We start from the raw sequence: 21839 nt of genomic DNA on the forward strand, positions 1-21839 counted from the left end.
GAACAGCAGGCTGGGAAAGGGCTCTGGGACTGGGGACAGGCTCCTGCAGCACCTCCAGCTCCACCTGGAGCAGGTGACACCTGAGCAGCCACCAGGGGTTCCACAGGGACATCCCTCTGCCCTGGCAGCCTCTGATGCTGGGAATTATTGGAGCACACCCCTGATTTTAACACAGGTGCATTCTGCACTGGTTTTGACAGGACATTTCCATGAGCCCAGGAGCTGTGTGAGACTGAGCCCTGCATGGAATGGAACAGGATCCAAGAGCAAACTGAGCCTGCAGTGAGCCAGGAATCAGAACCTCTGGGGAGAAAACTTCATTACAAAGAACTTTACAGCAATGTGACACTGATTTCCTAAGAAATGATTGGAAGGATTTCCTCACTAGTCCAGTGTTTACAATCACCTCTGCCACAGAGTGTGTGATACTCACATTTTTCCAGTGTCTGCTTTTCTGCAGCCGTACACTTCACCAAATCCCCCTCTTCCTATTATTCTATGTACACTAAAATCATTCATGGTCAGCTGCAAATGGGAACAGAAACAACAAAACAAAACCTTCATTTTTCCGGCATTAAAAAAAAAAAAAACTTACTGTGAAAACATCTAAATGATCCATGAATGTGTTGAGATCCTCAACTGTAATTCATTTGTTGGAAAAGGAGCCCCTTATTGTTGATATTTCCATGTACTTGGAAGCACTACAGTGAGAAGCAGCAACAAGGGGAATGAGGCTGTTGTTCCCAAAAACTGTCAGACTCATTCAGGGCTATTTTTGCAGCCCAAGTTGTCACAGAAGTGCATAAAAGCAGAGGGCAAGGGAAGGGGCTCAGAGGGTGCTGGGATCACAGCAGGACTGGAGTGGGAAAGGGAGATGGACAGGGATTGGGGCTGATAAACAGCAGCAATTTTAGCAGTTCAGCTCTTCAGCCATTTAAAAAAAAAAATCAAAATTCTATTAACTGAGCAAGGCAGAGGGGATGTCCAGACAGGAATCATCAGGGCTGTGCCTAAGAATAGCAGAGCAGTGACATCCACCACCCTCCTTAATGAGGCCTTTGCAGAGCAGGATTCAAAACTGAACATTCTCTTTCCTGTAGCAGCCTCTGACAAGATAAATATACTTGTAAGTACTTACATGAATATTTAGCTCTACATTTTTCCATTGACAAAATCTAGTAAACTTGTCACTGCAAAAGAAAAAAAAAAAAAGTTTAAAAGTTGTCTGAGACTATTGTGTAAAGTATTACAGGAAATGTCAAGACTCTGATATTTAAAATCTAGTCTGAGCTAGGGCGTGGGGTGGCATTTAATAAATGACAGCCTTCCTTTCACCAACTGTAATCTTACCCCCACCAAGAAAAACAATTCCTAGGCAGAGCACACTCCTTGTTCTACATCCTTAAGAGAGAGAGAGAGCAGATAACCTTATCCCTGGAAGTGCTCAGTGTGTCCCCACATTTCTCCTGCATGGTTTACAACCATTCAAATCTGGTTTTCAATTTTTAAACAACTACATTTGGAACTAACAAACATTTAAATTACATCAAGAGAAAGATAATTATAAGAAAACACAGGCAAGCTTGATTTATGTTAATGAGCCTCCATATACTCCAAGGAACATTTTAAACTCATTTTATCTTAAAATAGGGAAGACATCAGCAATACCACAGGCTTTGGGAAAAAATAGTAAAATAGTTGCTTATTCCTACATGAATAATTAAGTATTTATTTTCAAAGTAAGAAATAATAGCTTTATGGAGGAATTTTTATAATTACCACAGAATGGCACCAAACCATCTTAGAAAATGGATTTGGCTGTTCCTGGGTGAGCTTTTCAGAGCCGAGCTTTTCAGAGCCAGACACAGGAGCAGGAAAGGGCTGCTCTGCTGAGCCAGACTTGTGCTTCAATTCTTTATTGCACCTTCATTTCAAGGGGTCTCAAACCACCAGGACTGGGTCTCCCAGTCCCACACCAGGGATGGGCACCCACAGAATAACCCCAAAATCCCAATTCTGCCTTTTCACAGCCCAAACTCCAAATTCTCCCTGCTGTGAGTGAGAAATCCCTCAGATGTTCCACTCACACATCCTGACACAGATCAGGATATCCCACACAGCTGGGTATTTACAAAGCTTGCTGATAAACTCCATTGGATTAATCATGCATTAATACATATTTTTAGCCTTATTTACAGTAGTACTGAAAGGACCTGACTTCCCACTACATTAGGCAGGCAATTCAGGTAATATTCCATGTTCATACCTTTCCATAAATTTTTGAAATATTTTTCCTCGGAGACTATCACAAATTTCTTCTATATATGGCTAAAAAAAGGGTGAGGAAACACAATTAGTATTTAAGAAGACAATAAATGGCTTTTTTCAATCCCATCCATTACACAAAACTCTTACTGGCCCCACACAACTCCTGGGTTGTCCTTAAGTAATCTCATTTTGGCTTTATTGGCTTTTGGAATCTGAGCAGGTACCCTGAAGTCAAACACAAAATATTTTCATGAGCTAGAAAACCTTAAGGGCTGTAGGGGCACAAAGGTTCTTCTTTCAAATGTATTTAAACAATAAATTGTCACCCCTGTGGAATCCAAACTTCCCAGAGCTGCTCCCTCATCTTTGTGGTGCTTCTCTCCTCCCTGTCCTGATCAGCACCTTGAAATCACAGGTGCTTTTTTCCAGGGAAATCCCTCCCCTGGGTGTGTGATGGCCCCACCCAGCACTGCAATCATCCCTTTCCAGCTCATGGCAACGGCCAGAACAGCTCAGGAGCACAAGACACCAAGCAAGGGCAACCTCCACATTTTTTCAGCATATAAAAATACATCAGATTTAGATAAAAGACACTTAGGCTTACAAACACCCCCACGATGGGTAAGAGAATTTCTCCACTGTTGCAGCTCAGCTCACCCTGACAGGATGAGCATCTTCCTGATGGAAAGTGATTTACTCTAAATCATTTAATGGCTTAAAATTACATAACTATAAAAACTCTCCTGTTCACACACCAAGGTATAGTTTGCTTTTCTAAATGTGCTTGAAAATATTATAGATAAGAAGAGTAAATTGTAATTTTGACTTGGAAAAGCATTTCAATCCCACTTATACCACAGAATATGCACCAGTCCCACTTATTCTGTCTCTTTAAATAATACCTAAAAAGTCACTTTCTGTCAGAGAAGCTGGATGCTCAGACTGTGAAAGCTCACCTGGAAAAGGCTGGCTGGCACTTGTTTCTTGGCTAAATGTGTTTGTACATGATCTACAGCTTGTTTTGAGAAAGGCTTTTGGAAAAGAAAAAGGAAGATTTTAAACAGTTGGAACTGTCAGGAGTTTCATTTCAGGTCACAGCACTGTTGTTCTTTTCCCCACATGGAAACACCAACCTCAAGAGGAATCAATAGGGCCTCCCACAGGTATATTAGAGTGAATATTGTGTGAAATGTGCAGAATGATCCAGTAACAGGATTATTCCAAAGCAGAAAGGCAGGAGAGGGAAGATGAGGAGGAGGAGGAAAGTAAAAATCAAAGGGGGTGATGATCCTCTTTTAACAAATCCATGAAAAATCCCATTTACAAGCACACCTCCAGAGCCAGAAGCAGACATGGACTTTCCACTAATAAAATAATGCATTTTGGGCAGAAAAAAGAAAAAAATAAAAGCTTAAACCCTCCACTCAGTGTACAACACCCTGCAAATTCCTCTTTCAAATGAAAATATGTGAAACTGTTAAGAACAGATCAATGGGCCCAAACTTCAGCTGGAGGAAATGTCTTTACAGTGACTTTAGCCACATCTCTATACACACATTTATTTCATCCTTTTCAAAACAAAATCCTTTTCAAAACAAACATTTAGTCTAAAGAAACATAAACCAGACAAACCTCCTGATAATTCCTTTGAGTGCCACTATGTTTAATAAAAATCGCGGCACGCCACCAACATTTATACCCCCAAAAAAAAAAAAAAAAAAAAAATAAAAAAGAAAAAAACAAGCAGATCCTAAATTTCAAAGGGAAATGCTGTTCCTGCTGGGGCAAAAGGGCAGGATACCCACGTGGGAACAGGAGAGCAGCTCCTTCATGATGTAGGTGTCGTAGATCTGCCGGCTCCGCGACAGCCGCTCCTCCTCTGAGTCCAGCTTCTCGTACTCCTTGATCTGCACACAAGGGCAAGAACACACCACACATCTTCTTGGGATTTCTCACCCATTGGGTCAAAAGAGAGGCTGAAGATTTATTTTGTTGTTTTGTTTATTGATGAAAAATCACCTGCACCAGGATGTGATTTCCAGTTTTGTGTTGGAATTTTTCAGCCCCAGGGACTGGTGCCCATCCCTGCAGGGGTTTAACAGGTTGTGGCACTTGGGGACATGCACAGTGGTGGCCTTGGCAATGCTGGGGAACAGTGGGATTTGATGGGCTGAGAGGACTCTTCCAACCCAAAAATTCCCAGATTCCCTGACTGCAGCACATCAGCTACAGATGTCCAAGAAAGAATTTTGTGATGTGTGAAAGCACATTTCAAAATGTTCACATAGCTCAGCTACACTGTGGATTTGAACCCTAAAGGTGGCTGAAAGACAGTTGCACAAAATACATCAAGTTTCTTCAGGTGTGCTGTAGGACATCAGCATGTTCCAGCAATTCCACAAAGTTCATTTACACAACAGAACATGACAAGCAGAATAAAAAAATTACTGAGTCCAAGGGTCCTCTGGAGCATATTTAGGGAAAGAGTTCTTGAAGGAGTGAAAAATGGTAAAAAAAAAATACAAGATCTTTAGGGGAAAGGCTCAGCACTGACTTCTGGACCTTCCCAGCATCAGCCTGTGAAGTGCTGGGATCCAGATACCTGACAGTGAGCAATCTGCTCTGTGCCACAGAATCCCAGGATTGCTTGGGCTGGAAAAAACCCTCCAAGATCATTGAGTTCAATTATCAAGAGACAAACTGGAACCAACCTACCTCTGGAAGTGGAACATTAATTAAACTCAGTATCTTTCTAGCTGTACTCCTCTTGTTTGCTGACATGATAAAGGCACCAGTCCCACCCTGATCTGCCATCTGTGCTGCTTCCCCCTTGATACCAATTTATAATTAAAATGACTCAAAACGTCTTTGCCCAAGAAACATTTTTAATTAATGCAATGACACAAAATAATTAGCAGTACATGAGGAAGCCTGATGGATATCTGATTGTCTTATTTGAGCACAACCTCCTATCCTTCAATGTTTGACTGTTGAAGGACTCAACTCCCCAGCCAGTGTTGAGGGGTCTCAGCAGAGCCCCCCAGAGATCAAAAGGATCTCCTCAAAAACTGGGATCAGAATGCATTTGTTTTCAAGTGTTTAGAAGCTCTTTTTTTTTCATTTTCCCCTCTTTTTTTCTTTTTAATTTCTTTTCTTTTCCTTCTGAAACCGATTGGGATGAATCACTCATCTTGTTAAATGCCTGATCGTGACTCCAGCTGCAGTGATATGAAATCCCTGGAGTACAGAGCTCTTCTACATCAAGCAATTTTTAATGTAGCAATGTACTCAGATTATTCTATGTGTAATAAATGCAGCAAGTAAATCAAATATAAAAAAAAAAAAAAAAAAAAAAAAGGGAAAAGCTCCTGGATCCGGTATGTCACAGAGGAAAACACAATGAACCTCTCTTTAAATATCTTTAATGGGATTTTTCCAGAAGTACATGACAAAGCACTGAAATTCTTTTGAGGCAACACTTTGCTAATAACCTAAAAATACAATTTTGAATTGTTTCAGAGATAAAGAGGCAGGCCAAAAATATCTTGCTAAATAATCTGGTACAACAGGCCCTTTTGGATTACTTATGACAGTGATATCTTCAGTGTATAAAGAGATGGAAATGATAGAAAAAGATTCGTTATTGACAGCAAGTATCTGATCTGGGGGGAGGATGGAGTCTTGCTAAGGACTGATCTCCAAATTGATACCAGTGGTTTGTGCTGATAGCAAGAAAAAAGTTAAATACTCAGCTCAAGAGTGAGGCAGCCAAGGCTACCCCAGCTCTAATGAACCCTGAGCATCAGGCAAGGGCATGTGTGCCCTGAAATCAGCACCTGGGAGGGGATTCACTGGGGGTTTGGTTTTATTCAGTGTCACAAATGTAACAGGGAATGAATGAATGGAGCCAGGGAGCTCAGACTGTGCAGCAGCAGCAGATGGAGAGGGCCAGGGCATCCCTTGGAATTATTGATCCTTTGGGACATGCCCTGCTCAGTGCCTGTCAGCTCCTTCACTGGCTATCTCCTGACAAGGGACACAACTCATCATCCAAAGCCACCTCTGTGGCCCTGCCACAGCAGCTCCTGAAACATCTGAGCAGCTCCCACCTCCCTCCACAACCCCCCCAGCTGTACCCTGCTGCCTTTCCAGTGAAAAGCTGCTGGGGAAAGGATTTCAGGAACTTCATTCTTTTCTATGAGTCCACACTGCTTCAATCATGGATCCTCTCCTTCCCTCTCAGCATTCCCTGATGGAGCAGGAGCAGGAGAGCCTCCCACAGCCCCAAAACCTCCATCACCAGCACTTACCTCTTCATAAAACTTCAGCTGAGGCACAGCTTCATCAATCTCATTCATGCAATAGTCTTTGAAGAGCAAAAATCCTGGAAAGAAAAACAGAAAAATCAGAAAAGTTTCTCTCATTATGTTGGTGGCTTGCAAAAAGGTTCATGAAACACTCGAGTTCCAGCACAGGCTGTATAACCCTGTGTGAGCATCCCCAATTGCCAAGGTTTAAGATTCTGATTCCCATCCAGCTGCTCATTTCCAAAGGGATCCCAAGCCTGCCTCACCTCCCACAGATGTATTAAGCCCATTACTGCTTCCACCTGCTGAGGATTTTATCATTTTCCATAATGCACCAAAATACCCTGTTCTTCTTTAGACCACAATTTCTTCCCTTCCCCCCCCCCCCCCAGTAAAATTAGACACGTTTTGGGCTTTTTTTGTAAGACATTTACCTACATTTCACTGATGAAGCACAACCTCTTCTGCACTCCCATTTCAGAATTACCGGTTCATGTTACCTCTAATGGGTTTTATTGCTCAATAAATTACATCAGGGTCTTTACAGTTCCTTTGCAAGTAATTTAGAGCATGACCCCAGCAGGCTGCAGATGAGAATCTTCCATTAGGAGAATTTTAATGCACTGTCACAAGCCTCATCCCATAGCAGCACTGTCTTTCCCTGCCTCTGAGCTGGCACCTGCTACCCTGGAATTTCACACAGGAATCTCTGTCACAAATGTCCCCATCACTGACAAACCTACCCAAAGTGCCCCATCTCCTCAGCCAGCCTGTGCACCTCCACCTCTCCTTGCCAGCCTGGCTTTTTGAGGACAAAAAGTGAAATTTTGGGAGCTGACTCAAATTCCTGATTTCCCACATGATGGAACCAGTGGCAGCACGGAGCAGAATCCTGCTGAATGGACTGAACTTTTCTAGGACAATGAACCAAAGATTGGGTAATTAAGAGACTGAAGAGTGGCACAAACAGCACTGAATGCAGTGAAAGAAAAATCCCTGGCTTGGTCCCAGCTCCTGGCTGGGGCCCAAAAAAACCCACAAACAACAAAAAAACACAACAATAAACCACAAAGACAACTGTGGGAGGAGTGTGAAAATATACCAACACACATTTCCAGCAAGGCCACGCCAAACATTCCAGCCCTGCTTAGTATTTTCCAAACTTTTTAAATTTAATTATGTCAGAGAAAGAAGAGGTTCCCAGGCCCATGGCACAGGGAACAATCAGAGGCTTATGCAGCCACAGGACATGGGCTGCTCCTCCTCGAGGCCCCTTGGCACTGCACTGCAAAAACCCAGATATAACCAAAATATACAAAATATACCCAAAATATAGACTGAGAGCTGGGGCTGTTCAGCCTGGGGAACAGAAAGTTGTGTGGAATCCTCACAGCAACTTCCAGGACTTGAAGGGGCTACAAGGAACATGAAGAGGGATTTTGCATCAGGAATGAATGACAGGAAAAGGGAAATTTAGGTGAGATAAATGGAAGAAATTCCCTATGAGGATGCTGAGGCCTTGGCACAGGTTGCCCAAGGAAGCTGTGGCTGTTCCACCCCTCTAAGTGTTCAAAGCCAGGTTGGACAGGGTTTGGAGCAACCTGGGATATTAGAAGGTTTTCCCACCCATGGGACTGGATGATCTTCAAGGTCCCCTCCAACCCAAACCATTCTGTGATTCTATGATTCAGACAAATCCAATTAGAGCCTAATGTTCCCCAGACTGGAATTGTTTCAGTTTCAATCTCCCATTCTATCAACAGACCCTGCACTTCCCCTGCAGCACAAAGGAAATCTCCTCCTTTACTGCTGCTCTTGGATTGAGTGGAAAATGATCAGCCAGAAACTGCAGCTCTCACATAATGGCACAACCAAGTGACAGATGCAGCACTCAGTAAGTGACAGGAGTTTTAAGAAGTTCAGGGAGAGCTGACGAGGAGCACAATAAGCACAGTTAACAGCACACAGAAAAATAAGCCCAGGAACAGAAAGCAGGAATTAATAAAATGATAGAGTTAAGTAACAGCTAAAAAGAACCAGCAATTATTTATGAAATAAAGATGCTGACAGCTTTGGCTTTAAAGATTCCTTCTGCTATAACTATATAATTTCTGCAGATCACTGGTTGTTAAGGGAAAGGAAAAATATTTTTTTAAGAGCTTCTTCTGGTAACACCAAAGTGATGGATGGTATCAATAATACACACACAGAGTGTGAGGCAGCACCCAGCTCCTCTGGGCTCCCAGCCTCCTGCTTCCCAGTCTCTGGACAACCATTTTCCACTTTAGCTTTGTATGGAAAATCCTAAGACAAATTTACCATTAATTGCACTGACTAATTACCAAGGAAAATGTCTTTCAAGGAGGGATGAAAGCCACCTTTGAGGTTTGCAGTGTTCACCAGAGGCTCACAAACAGGGAAGGGGTGGTGGGGAGAGCAGATTCAGGTCAGGCAGCTCACCCAAAACCATTCCCAGAGCTCATCCCCAGCTGGACAAGGTCCCTGTCACAAGCTTGGAGGGCACAAGGAGAAGAATTAAATTAACCCATCTCTTTAAAACAGAACATGAATGTTTACTGCAGTATTTATTTCAGATAATTATGTTTTTCTAGCATGAGCACAGCCATTTTGCATGAAATCCTGACTCTAATCAATGGTACCCCTCCACCCTGGGATTCTGCCTCCAGAATTCAGCCCTTCCCACAATCAAAGAACACAAATGCTGCTGGTGACCAGCCACACACTCCAGACCCCTCATCATGTTTGTGGGCTCCACTGGACCCTCTCCAGGAGCTCCTTGCGTTTTCTGAACTGACCACCACAGCCCAGATGTGGCCACTCATCAGGATTAAAGCCACCTTCTCATTTTCCACTTCCATGGCATTTTCCTGCTCTGCCAACACCCCCCAGGACAGCAGCCACAGGGGCAGCACTGGGCTCTGCCTCCTCTAAAGGTCACCTGCAGCCACAGCACCACCTCTTCATCCCTGTCAATTAGCTGAGAGCACAGAATAATAAATAAAATAAAATAGAACAACAACGAGGAAGTCCATCAAAAAACACTTGGAGGAAACTACTTATCTAATTCTAACTGGAATTTTATGAGCATCTGATTCAAAGTAACCTTTTAACAGGAGTAAATAAAAATCTTATTAAAGCAAACAAGAGTGACTAGGTGAGAGAGCAGAGCTAAAAATAGCCATGTTTAGCCCCAATACAAGTGTTCACAATGTCACTGATTGAAAGGAAGCTGCATCTATTTACAGCAGGCCTGAATGTGGTCCAAAATGCTGATGTAGCCTCTTTCTAGTAGGCAAAATAGCAAATTAGAGAACAAAAATATCAAGCTGTTTCCAAATCCTCCTGAAACGTGCTGTGTATAAATACTGAATCCTGACAAACAAAGCAGCAGTGACATCTGCACCAGACACAGGGCAGGAAAAGCTTTGGGAATGTGGGATGGTGCTCTGCAAAGTGCAACACAGGGTCTGTCCCTCCAATCTCAGTCATTCCAAGAGGTTTCTCCTGATTTTTCTTGCTTGGTGAACTCAGATAAAAGCAAGAAGCCATGGCCAGAGGGACAGGTCACATCCTGCTCTCTGCACCTTCCTGCCAGGACACAGGGACAGGATGAGGAAACAGCCCCAAGATGTGCCAGGGAAAGGTCAGGTTGGACATCAGGAGGGATTTCTTGACAAAAAAAATGTGGTCAGGCCTTGGAAGGGGCTGCCCAAGGAGGTTTGGAGTCCTCTGGATGTGGCACTCAGTGCTCTGGGCACAGGCTGGACTTGATGGTCTTGGAGGATTTCCTGACCCAAATGATTTTGGGATTCTGGGGCATCTCCTCCCTAGGAATGTCTCAGCCACCACACCATGGTGACATTACAGCACAGCTGTGCTTTAAATCCAGCTGTGGGTGTGTTCAACCTCCTGAAACAGCCCTCAGTGACCTCCAGATCCATCAGTACCAGGAACAGATCTGGGTCACAGACACAAACACTGGGACAAAGTCGACTATGAAATCAAAACCACAGAAAAACTGGGATCCCCACCAGCCTGCAATTGTCACAGAACACCAGGCCAGGCTCAGACTCCTGATCTGTGCAGAGCCCACACAGAGCTGCCACAGCACAGAGAAATCCAGGCCACCTAAGAGCTCCAGAACTGACAGAACCACCAATTTCCCTCTCCAGGAACAAAGATTACCAGGAAAAAACTGTGTAGGAATTGTGCTCTGGCAAGGTCCAAAGCCACAAAAATCCTCCCAGCCCAGAAAGCACCACACATTCCACTACTTCTCTTTCCCTAATCTATTCTTTCCTAATTGAGCCTAATGTTCCTTCACTTTGCATTAAAAATACATTATAAGAGACTGAAACATATTTCTGTGCATAGAAAGCAGGGGAAAAGAACAAACTGTATTTCATGAGGACATGTATCCAATGGTGAGAAGCACAGAACAATTTCCCCAGAACAGAACCAAACTGAGTTAATAAATTAGGCTGCAAGTTGCCAGGTAGCTTGTTTAATGACGTCTAGAAATCATTATATGAAAATAAGCTTTGGCTAAAAGGTTTTAAGTGTTGTCAAAGAAAAATAACTTATTTCCAGGCGTATTTTCCAACAGTTTTTCACCCAGGGAAATCACTGTTCAAGCTTGGTCAGCCCCCTTTCTGAACAGGAGACTTGTGCATGCCTGGAATTCCTGCAGGGAGAGGAGCAGCAGAGCTGAGCTGCTCCTCCAGCACTGGGGACACAATGGAGGGATATTCACAAATTCTGTGCCAAACCTCAAAAGCTTGAGCCTGACACAGGTAGAGCATCTCAAGCAGTGAATATACAGAATTGCTGAAAGCACTCAATTATCCTTATTTGTTGCCCAGAGAAGCTGTGGCTGTCCCATCCCTTTAAGGTCCCTTCCAACCCAAAGCACTCAGGGATTCTTTGAATATCCTCATGAAATAATAGCTCTGAATGCTGAACATGTGATAAATTATTTTTTAAAGCCATGGAGAGGAAATAATGGGGAAAACTCATCTCTGAACCATATTTACCAAGTATCTTTCATATTCTGGTCTGCCTTAACATGCAAATTCCAGCTGACTGAAATTGAGCATCAAAGGCATTCAACATATCAAAGGTGAAAGAAAAAAGAGGGTTTTACACAAGAAAAAGCTCCTCTAAAAGATGGAGGAGTAAAATCACTAAACAGAAATACACAAAAAAAACCTATTTTTTAAAAAGGAGCGCTGAACACAGAATCGAAGCATTTCATTTCAATCAGTTATTACAAAGAATGTGATTGAATTCCTTCACTAAATCCCATCAAGGAATATACAGCACTTGAGGTTTTCTTTTTTTTATTCACTTGTAAACAGAAGAAATTCCCACCCCTTTGCAAGTGGTAATAGAAGGTACCAGCAAGCTAAGAGCAAACTAACAACCAGGAGCAGCTTAAAAACCCCATGGTGGTGGATTGGGTTTTGTTGTTTCTGTTCTTTCCCCACATCACAATTCAGGCCCTACCAAGGACATGAAAATTGCTCTTTTCCTGACCAGTATTTTTCCATTATAAAAATTTTAAATTAATTACATAATACAAGCCAATATCCCTTTATTATTGAGAAACATGCTTTTCCTTCTGCCCTGCTCCAAGCTATGAACTTCACTGTTACCAATTAGTGAACACACAAACTCCACTGGGAGCTGCAGCTCTGCTCCTCAGGAAGGGCACAGATCCAGGTGAGGATTTTAATGGGAGCAAGGTGACAGGAGCATTTGATGAAGCCATGGAGTAATTCCACACCAGAAGGGTGGTCTCAAGCCCCTGGTGCCAGTGTTCACCTCAGCAAGCTCTGCTCAGTATCTGAACCACTGTGAGGAGCCAAATTGTTCAGCCAGAGAGCATCGAGGAACTGTTGTGCTGTGGTCAAAATCAAAACACAAAGCCAGCAGTATTCAGTCAGTAAATAGACACAGCACTTAGGTAAAGAGCAGCAAAACCACTAAAACAACAGTGACAGTGCCCATGATTCTCCTACAGGAATTTCTGAGTCTTCCTCTGCTTCATTCTGGCACTCTGAGAAAGCTGCTGTGAGCTGGAGGCTCAGAAACAGATGGTTCTGCTGCTCTTCCCCTTTTAATCACAGAAATCATGGGCAGAAGAATCTAGAAACATTAAGAAACTGGTTTGCATGTTTTTGACCCCACCTATCCAACCTCCATGGACACAGGTGACAGCAGGATGTCACACAGGCCTTTCACTGTCAGGAAAGGAGGTTTGCCAGGTGTATTGAACACATTCTTTTATAGGACAGATGTTGGTATGGACCAATAAAAACATCTGGAAATGGGATAATTGATAGCCAGAGCTCTCCAGCTCCTCTGCTCTGCAATTCTGACCACTCTATCCCTTAAATGCACTGCTGAAAGTGAGAACACTTAATAGCTCCAGTAATTTAGATTCTGCTGACTGGTGCTGGTTCTGAGTGTTTTCCTGTTACTTCTGAGTGATCCCACTGATGGGAATGAGCAGCACTGGCAGGCCCAGAGAATTTACTTTATTAGTAATACACAGGCAGGCAGGTAAAACTCATTAAAGCTGTTACTATGCCACCTTACAGACCCTGCAAACTGACATTTCCCTACTTCACAGTGGTGTTCAGAGGCTTAATTAGCCCATTAACTGTTTCAAGACACGTTGATAAAAGCTCCATGGGAGTGCAACTGCTCCAGATTGACTGAGGAATTTCTGGGTGGGAAGAAGTAGAAATCAGGATCTCTTGTGAACAGTGATGGTGCACAAGGAGAAGATTCCAGGAACAAAGAAAGCCCAAGTGAGGACAAGCAGAGAAGAAATACCACCTTTGGGATGGAAGCCACTTTGCACAGCATTAATCACAGAATATCCAGAGCTGCCAGGGACCCAGAGGATCATCATCCAACTCCTGGCCCTGCAACACACCCCAGCTATCCCACTCTGGGAATCCCTGGGATGTTGTCCAAATGCTCCTGGAGTTCTGGCAGCCTTTGCACCAGGACCATTCCCTGGGGGAAGAACCTTTTACTGATATCCAACCTAAACCTCCTTCACTTAGTTTTAAGCCATGGCAAAGAGAGCTCAAGAAGAAGCTGAACAGGGCAGATCCTACCACCCAGGGCCTCTCTGATCCAAAAGGAATGAATTTTCCTACAGGTTTCCAGGGACAAACCAAACACACCCTTGGCAGGTGCACAGCAGGGCAGGTGTTTGTGTTTGTTCTCTGGAAGCTTCCCTGGATTTCCCAAGGCAAATGTCATGCAAATCATTTCATTTGCTCTATTACAGAGTGATATTCCTTAACACTCCTTCTCTCTTCTGATACTACTTCAGTTCAAAATTGCCAGTTTGCCTGGAATTCTTGATAATTGAACCCAAAAACCGTATAATTGCAGTGCTTTGCTGAGATAAAGACTTTCTCCCCATGCCTTATATCTTCCAAGAACTGAACTGCATAAAAATGCTAATCTAGCAGGATGTGTACATTATCCATCATGGGATGTTCCAGATGATAGGGTATACATTCTTCCTATTTTAAAGCTCAGATTTAATCTACAGTTCCCCTGGGAAATCACACAATTCAACATCTTCAACCCCCCACAATGGCAGGCAGGGGGATCAGGCTGCAGCCCAACAAAGAAATGCTCAATTATTTCTCATCAAAAGAAAATCCAAAATGAATACATGCATTTTGATAGTGCCTTTGGATACTCTTTATCCCTGACACCAACTCCAATGCACATAAAATCTACAGCAGGAGCTTCAGTAACACCCCTCAACACGATTTTCAATGTAATTCATGCCAAGTATCACTTTATTTTACCACAAAATAAGAGGGTGTTGAAAGAAATGTAGCTTCCAGTAACACTGAAATTACAACAGAATAAAAAGATCTTAAATCTAACACTCATTTGGTGAAAAAACAGAAAAACAGACCAACTTTTAGAAGGCTCAGAGCATGGATTTTCTCTTTCCCTGCCCCCCCTCACCCCTGTTAGGTACAAGCAGAGAATTGTGAGATGAGCAGATCCCCAGTGAAATATCTCACATTAACGGTTTCTGTTTCAGTTTACAGCCACCCTGTTTCCGATATCTCCTTGTGGTTTGGGGTTCTGTGTTGTTTTTAACTGATCACACAACTGTGCAAGGACAGAAGGGCATCCACAGCCCCTGAGAACCTCCTGCAGCCTGTCCTCAACCCACGTCCCAGGCTGATCTTGTGCTGAAAACTAGAAATACCATGAGAAACAAGAAGATCAGTCCTCAAACAGCATTTTAAATGTCATTTTTTCGTTTGGAAGGCAACTTCCTAATTTTGGTGGTGACTACTTCTGTGTGGTGGCTGCCAGGTCAGAACCAGAACCTCAGAAAAAAACCACTTTGAAGAAATAACCTGTGCCCTGCTTTTACAGAAAATCCACCCAGTAATGATGTCCCTGCTACTTGGCTGCACATTATTTAACATCAAGGTACCAGAATAGAGCAAAATTACCACAGTGCTCATGATACAGGCTCAGAAAAGTCATCCCTGTTCACTTCACAGCCAAAAACTCAGGTGCTTTTCTTTACTCCTGACCAAGTTTTATAGTCTTCATTGTTATTTGCTCAGAGGACTATTTAATTAGTCCAAAATGCCAACAGCACATAGATCTTCTGCTTAAATTAAACAATAGCTTAAATAATGCTCTAGGGAGTCACTTTTCCCAGCCTGTTATTTTTAGGCAGCTCAGGGAGTGTGGTGCCAGCAGAAAGAGGAAGAGCAAAAATGTTTTTCTCAACAGATTTTAACTCCTATCTAATGATTAGCACCAAAGCTCTGAAATAATGAAATATGAGTCCATAACTAGAGAAAGAAGCAAGAGAAAACACAATTCCATTGCTGGCATTAAAAAGCCCCCCCCAAAAAAACCCTGCTGCAGCTGTTCTCACCCTAATTTTGGTTGGGTTTTTTTTTTTTTTTTAACAGAAAGTTGACCCTGACCAAGCTGGAGGAAATATCAGCCAGCAGGGTCAGTTTGAGCACATTTTCCTCAAACTGAGGAGGGCAGGCACAAAAATCCCTGTGCAGAAGGAGCTACAAAAGAGATTTAATGCTCTGGAGGCTCAGCTGAGGAGCTGCAGAAGGAAAATGATCCATGCTGTGCTGGATCAGGACAAGGGGAGCAGGGAAGGGGCTCAGAGCCCCCACAAGCCCCCGTGGGTTGGAACCAGCCCTGATGCAGATGGCAAAATTCTTCCCCCCTGCTGGGAAAACCTCCAGCTTGGAGCTGGTTGAGGAGGATATGGAAGACAGTGGAATGAATCACCTCAGAAAGATCATCCCTCACTCTGTGAAAGTGCATGGTAAATAGGGGGGAAAAAAAAGGAGGTTTGTAACTTCTTACGTCAACTACAAGTTGTTTTAATTAGTTCTATTTCATGAAAATAAAACTGAGCCACCTTCAGGGGGAAAAAAAATGCAAGTTACTTCCTATGCAAGGTGAAAAACTTACAATGCAGCAAGAGTAGCTGCTGAAACAGCTCAAATAGGTCCTGTTCTCATCCTTCCCCCAGAGCCAAGAGCTGTGCAAGAGATGAGAAACTGAGATGGTGTGAAGGAACTGCCACGTCCCACCAGCTTCAGGACATGAGAGCAGCCTGTCTGCCTCCACAAGGGTCTCAAGCAGGCACCAGAGAAGCCAAGACTGAACCTAAGCCAGGCATGGAGCTGTAGGATGCTTTAACATCACATCCCAACATTTCTAAGCCAGCTTCATTCCCTGCCTCACAGGCCACTTTGAAAGCCCAGAGTCAGACACCAGAGTCACTGGAGAGTAACTGGCAGCAAGTTTGCTCCAAAGCATTTAATAACCAGGATAATCCTGCTCTAAAGCAATATCATGATCTCATACATTCCCTTGGCTGCAGCAGCCCCTGATGTGCTCATTTCCCACCTGCCCTCTGAGGTGTCTCCAAGTGTCCCCACCACACAGGGCAAGGGAACATGGCAAGGACCCCACGTGCAATTTTAACACAGCTGTGAAGCAGAGTGGATTCCACAGGGAAATTGTGGATACTGGGATACCAGACAGAATGGTTTGGTTCATTCCACCAGCCCAGGCTGCTCCTAGCCCTACCCAACCTGACCTTGAACACTTCCAAACCCTCTCTTTTTCTAAAGAAACTCACAATCTGATGTTGTAGCAAACAGGATGTGGTAAAAGCAAACCAGCTAAGGTGGTTACACATTTCAGCTTTGAGACAGGCTGTACTTCCCCAAGAGGCTTCTGCTGTGGAGGAAGCAGCTCAGGGAGGAACAGCCGGCTGGGCTGGGCTGCCAGAGCTGCCAGAGCTCTCTTCTGGGTGCTTCTATGAGCTCCATGTCCTCTGACTCACCAGGACATTCTTAGAGAGCTGGAGATGGCTCTGGAGCATCACTCAGGGGGCAAACTGCACTGCCAGCACCAAGGGATGGGAGCAGCTTGTTTGCCTTGCTGAGGGAAGAGATGCAAATTGGGGACAGAGTTGTTTATGCAAATCTGGTGGAGCCTCAGGGCCATTTTCATCCCTGATGAGCTTCCTGCTCTTATCCTGATCATAAAGGTTCTGGTTTCCAAGCCAGAGCTGTCCCTGTGACTCCCTGCAGTTGAACACCTGGCAGGAAAAGAATTTGGGCCAACCTTTGGCAGTGGGACTAGGAAAGCACTGACCCTAAAACGATTTTAGGGCTCAGTAAGAATAAATAGTTGCATGAGATGAGACCAGCACCATAATTAGACACATTCATAGACAAACATCCAAATGAATGACTCCACACTGACATCAGAGCCCCTGTATCAGACAGCTGATCAAAGCCTGGGTTTGCATTTGAAAGGATACTGAAAAACAAGGAAAAAAAAAAAGTGACCTGGAGCTGTGAGGAAGAATTGAGGTCTGGAGGAAAAAAAAAAAAAAAAAAGAAAAAAAAAAAAGAAAACAAAAAAGAAAACAGTTGTCATCTAGAGCAGTTGCCAAGGAAAAACTGGGGAGCTCAGTGCAGTTTTATAGTCGGGTGTGTAAGGATAAACAGGGAGAGGAAAAAGCAGGGATGATCCAGCAGAATCACTGGAGATCCAGGCTCATGGACACTCCTGGGAGCCTCCCCTGGGTCCTCCCACACACCCAGGACCTGCCCCACCTGTGGTCTCACCACTTCCCCCCCCAGACAAAGAGACAAGGAGGAGAACAAAAAGGTGATTAGAGTTTTAATTACCTCCCCACACTCCTTCTCACAGCCCTTTGCATCACGCTTGCCTAAACTGCAGGTACTTTACCACAAGCAATTATGCTAATGTCTGGAAACAGAGCTAATTGAGTGGCAAAGAACAGGCTAGAAAAAGCAATCAAATTTAAATGAACAACCACAGTAAGGAAATACCGTATTTTCCAGCGCGATGCAAAATCTGCTGCTAAAAACAGTCGTGTTTAGCTTTAATCTTTTTTTTTGTATTTATTTTTTAATTCCATTCTAAATCCTATTTCAGCTTCAGAATTAACTGAAACTCCTGCACAGCAGTCACAGAATTGCTCCTCATTTCCAGGTAATCCAGGGCAAGTCCTGCTCTGACTGTACCCAGGGAGAGGAGGAGGAAACCTCTCCTCTGTGCACAGAAACTAAAATGTTAATGAAAATGGCTCTAAAATTCCAGGCTTAATGGCTACTACCAACATGGGGAAAAAAAGATAAAGATCTTATCCTTCCAAGGTTCCAGTTACCTAACTGTAATTGCTGTAACTTATCAAAATAACTGCAACAGTCCTCACTGTAACAGGTAATGAAAAGTATTCAATTACATAAATAGAAATATCCATTACATAGAAGATGGTCTGTTTGACTTCTCTTTTTATAGAGAAAAAAAAAAAAGAAAAGAAGGACTTCTTCATTTCACTGCCCCCAAAGAGACTCAGTTGAAGTCAGGCTGTGTTTGGTTGCTTAAAATTCTGCTTATTTTGCAACTGCCAGGCTACAGCAAAATATTAATGATTCAGCACAGGCATTGGAGCTGAAGCACACACTGAGGTGTCAGTACAAGCAAACAAGGTATCTGTGCATTTACATGGCAAAAGTTTAGGCCACAATAAAAAGTCACTTTTAAGGACAAGTACAGACTACACTTCAATTGTTGAAACACACTGAAAAGCTCCCCAAGATTTCCAATGGCTCTGAGACACAGGAACACTGATTATTTTAATCTGGCAATACCTTAAAATCCCACTCCAGTGAACTGCATGCCAGGCACACAGGAAGGTTTTGGGGTATTTCTGCTCCAGCCAAAAAAGAGGCCAGTGAAAACTCAACCAGCCCAAAGATGCCCCCATTGCACCACTTTTCCTGGGAAACCAGGCACTTTGTTCACTACAAAGTCTCATTTCAGACAGGAATAAAACCACTGAGCACCTCAAGACCTCCCAGCCCACTCCCCCTTTTCCAAGGCAGGAGCAGCTGTGCTATCCCAACAAACTCCCTCCTCAAATCTGCTGGACAAAGATCCCAAGAGCTCCTAATGAAATTTTATTCATATCCAGATTTCTTTTTTTTTTTTTTTTTTTTTTTTTTTTGCATTGACACTTTAAAACTCTGGAAAATGGACTAACCTCATCATTTCTGCAACAGCTTTTCTGGTTTTGAATCATGTTCAACCTCACTTCTCCCTTCCACTGCCCACATCACATCCTATTTCAATACTTCCCTGTAGGTCAAATTTAACAGACTGCTCAGCAAGGTCTGTGCTCATTCCCACTGCTCTTTCCTGGACTCTTCCCAGCAGGTCCATGTATATTTTTTAAATCCACTGCCAGGATGGACACAACATTCTGCCAGAAGAGGATTGTTTCACATGCCTCACTGGCTACAACACTGATTTTATATTTAGTTGTGTGATCCAGCTGAGCCAACTCAGCCCAGGGCTGGCTGTCACAGCCAAGTCCCTGCCCAGAGGGTCCCCAGGCTGTGCCTGTGATTGCTCTGGCACAGGTGGAGAGGCAGGACACTGCTGGATTTCCCTTGGAGCTCTGCATTTCCCCCTCCTCTGCTTTATGGGGGTTTGTCCTTGTCCTGGGTGTGTCACAGGAGGCTCCTCACTGCAGCACTCAGTTACCTAAACACTGATCTCTGATGCTCCCACTGCCTGGATCCACCTTTCCATGGAATATTGATTGCACAAGTCCATTTTCCCAGCAGTTTCACCCCCTGTACAGCAGTTTCACCCAGTCCCCCTGTGTGGTGACAAAGAACACATTAGAGGGTCAAGACAACACATCAGGGATCTTTACTGCTGCTCCCTTATCAACAGGCTCATTACCTCTGCAAAGAAAAAAAAAAAGTTTAACTGATGTGACACATTACATTGTTGACAAGCCCATACCAAGTAATATCATTTTCTCCTCGATGTTTCCAAATAATTTAATTATTTTCCCTGTAGTTTTCCAGATCCTGAAGTTGACAGACTGCCTTGCTTTGTCTTCTTCCCTTTCACAACATTTCATCTTCTTGAAGACCTTTGTTTCACTAAGTCCTGTCCACCCTTCAGACAATCTGCAGCACTGAATTCTCAGCAGGCACCACATAGAAACATAAAACCCAAACACATCTTGAAAACATCTACACGAGCAGAATTTTATTGAGACATGACTTACCAATTTTCTGATGAAAGATCTTGTCAAAGGTTAATTCACCCCTTTCCTCGAGGTATTTCTGCATAACACTGCGGATACTGAAAGAAAAAAAAAAAGGGAGAAAAAATTGAAATTGCTTTTTTTAAACCTTTAAAGAAAAGTCAGGTGGAGCCCTGCCTGGTGAGTTGATCCCTGGGGTCACTTCCCAGGGGACACCCTGGTCACCACTTTATTCCTGTCTCAGCTTTAGCTTGCACAGTAAAATAAGTGCACAAGTCACCCCGAGCTGGGATCAGCCACACAAGGAGCCAAGAGAGCTCCATTAGGCCCTGCTTGGCTGCAGTGCACTTAACATCTACTTTGCCTAATTTACAATGTCACAATCACTCACTTATACCACATTAACAAAGATTTCCTTTATTTGTCAAGTAACCTCAATATTCATTGTAATATAATGCCCATAAAAATTTCATATGGGCAACAATACAAGTATATAAATCTTAAAATCAATGCAGGCCAGCAGTGCTGGGCCTTGGTAAAGCAGCTCTATTGTCACAGTACTGAGTCAAAATTCCACCAGACTTTCTCTGCTTCCAATTTTGAAATCGATAATTTCCATACATCCTTTTTATTACTATAATCATACTACTTATTATTATAATTACGCTATTTATTATTATAAAAATAACCTTGAACAAATGTACTCATGCTCTAAACAAGGCCATTAAATATCACTCATATTTCTGCAGCAGCAAGACTTGAGCAGCTAAGCCTTGCTGACCTCTGGTGTGCTCACAGGGGACCCCATCATTAAAATTCTGAGAAACCTCCCAAATACTGACAAACATCTCCATGGAGGGAGAAAAGCATCCACACTCCTCCTCAGAGGAGGACCTGAGGCACGAAGTCTGAATGACTTCACCAGAAAAAATATAATAAATAATATTTTATATATATAAAAAAAGGACTTTGCTGGAAGGGCCAAAACTGGCATATAGGAAAACATCCTATTAATAGTTTTCTGTGTATCTCCAAGTCCCATATGGAACAGGGATCTCTGAACAGTGTGATCCAAAGTGAGAGCTCTGGAGGCCAAGCAGCACATCAAGTCAGACAAGAACTGGGAGGGCTGAACACTGTTAATCAGGTTTGAGATTATAAATTATTCAGTGACGAACTTGCTGTTTATTTGTTCATTAAGAACTGGGTCTGCCCTCTGTGTATTTTAACAATCTAAACAAAATACTGATTTTAAATGAAGAGGGAACAGTAAATAAGATATTGTGGAATCACAGAATGGTTTGGGTTGGAAGGGATTTTAAAGAACACCTTGTTCCACCCCCTGCCATGGGTTGGGACACTTTCCACCATCCCAGGGTGCTCCAAGCCCCATCCAACCTGGTCTGGGACATTTCCAGGGATGGGACATCCACAGCTTCTCTGTGCCAGAGCCTCACCACCATCACAGGGAACAAGTTCTTCCTAAATTCCAACCTAATTTTTCTCACAACCAGACCTTCCTCTCTTCCCTCTGTGCTTACAGAGGACCCACTGGAGATGAACAAGCCTGGCACAAATTCCCAGAGCTCACA

At 43.3% G+C, this 21839-nt stretch overlaps 1 protein-coding gene across 1 annotated transcript in view; it reads right to left on the bottom strand.

The window, feature by feature from the left end:
• The window catches only part of GRK3 (G protein-coupled receptor kinase 3), a 56283-nt gene that overhangs the window by 22366 nt on the left and 12078 nt on the right, over nucleotides 1-21839 (bottom strand). The window contains exons 2-8 of the mRNA XM_079322717.1: nucleotides 20269-20345; nucleotides 6579-6652; nucleotides 4074-4175; nucleotides 3225-3299; nucleotides 2267-2328; nucleotides 1139-1190; nucleotides 434-525 (exon numbers count right to left, since the gene is read on the bottom strand). Coding sequence (XP_079178843.1) covers nucleotides 434-525; nucleotides 1139-1190; nucleotides 2267-2328; nucleotides 3225-3299; nucleotides 4074-4175; nucleotides 6579-6652; nucleotides 20269-20345 — 534 coding nt within the window. The remainder of the gene's footprint in view (nucleotides 1-433; nucleotides 526-1138; nucleotides 1191-2266; nucleotides 2329-3224; nucleotides 3300-4073; nucleotides 4176-6578; nucleotides 6653-20268; nucleotides 20346-21839) is intronic.

This window comes from Erithacus rubecula (genome assembly GCF_903797595.1).
Source record: "Erithacus rubecula genome assembly, chromosome: 19".
Lineage (NCBI taxonomy): Eukaryota > Metazoa > Chordata > Aves > Passeriformes > Muscicapidae > Erithacus > Erithacus rubecula.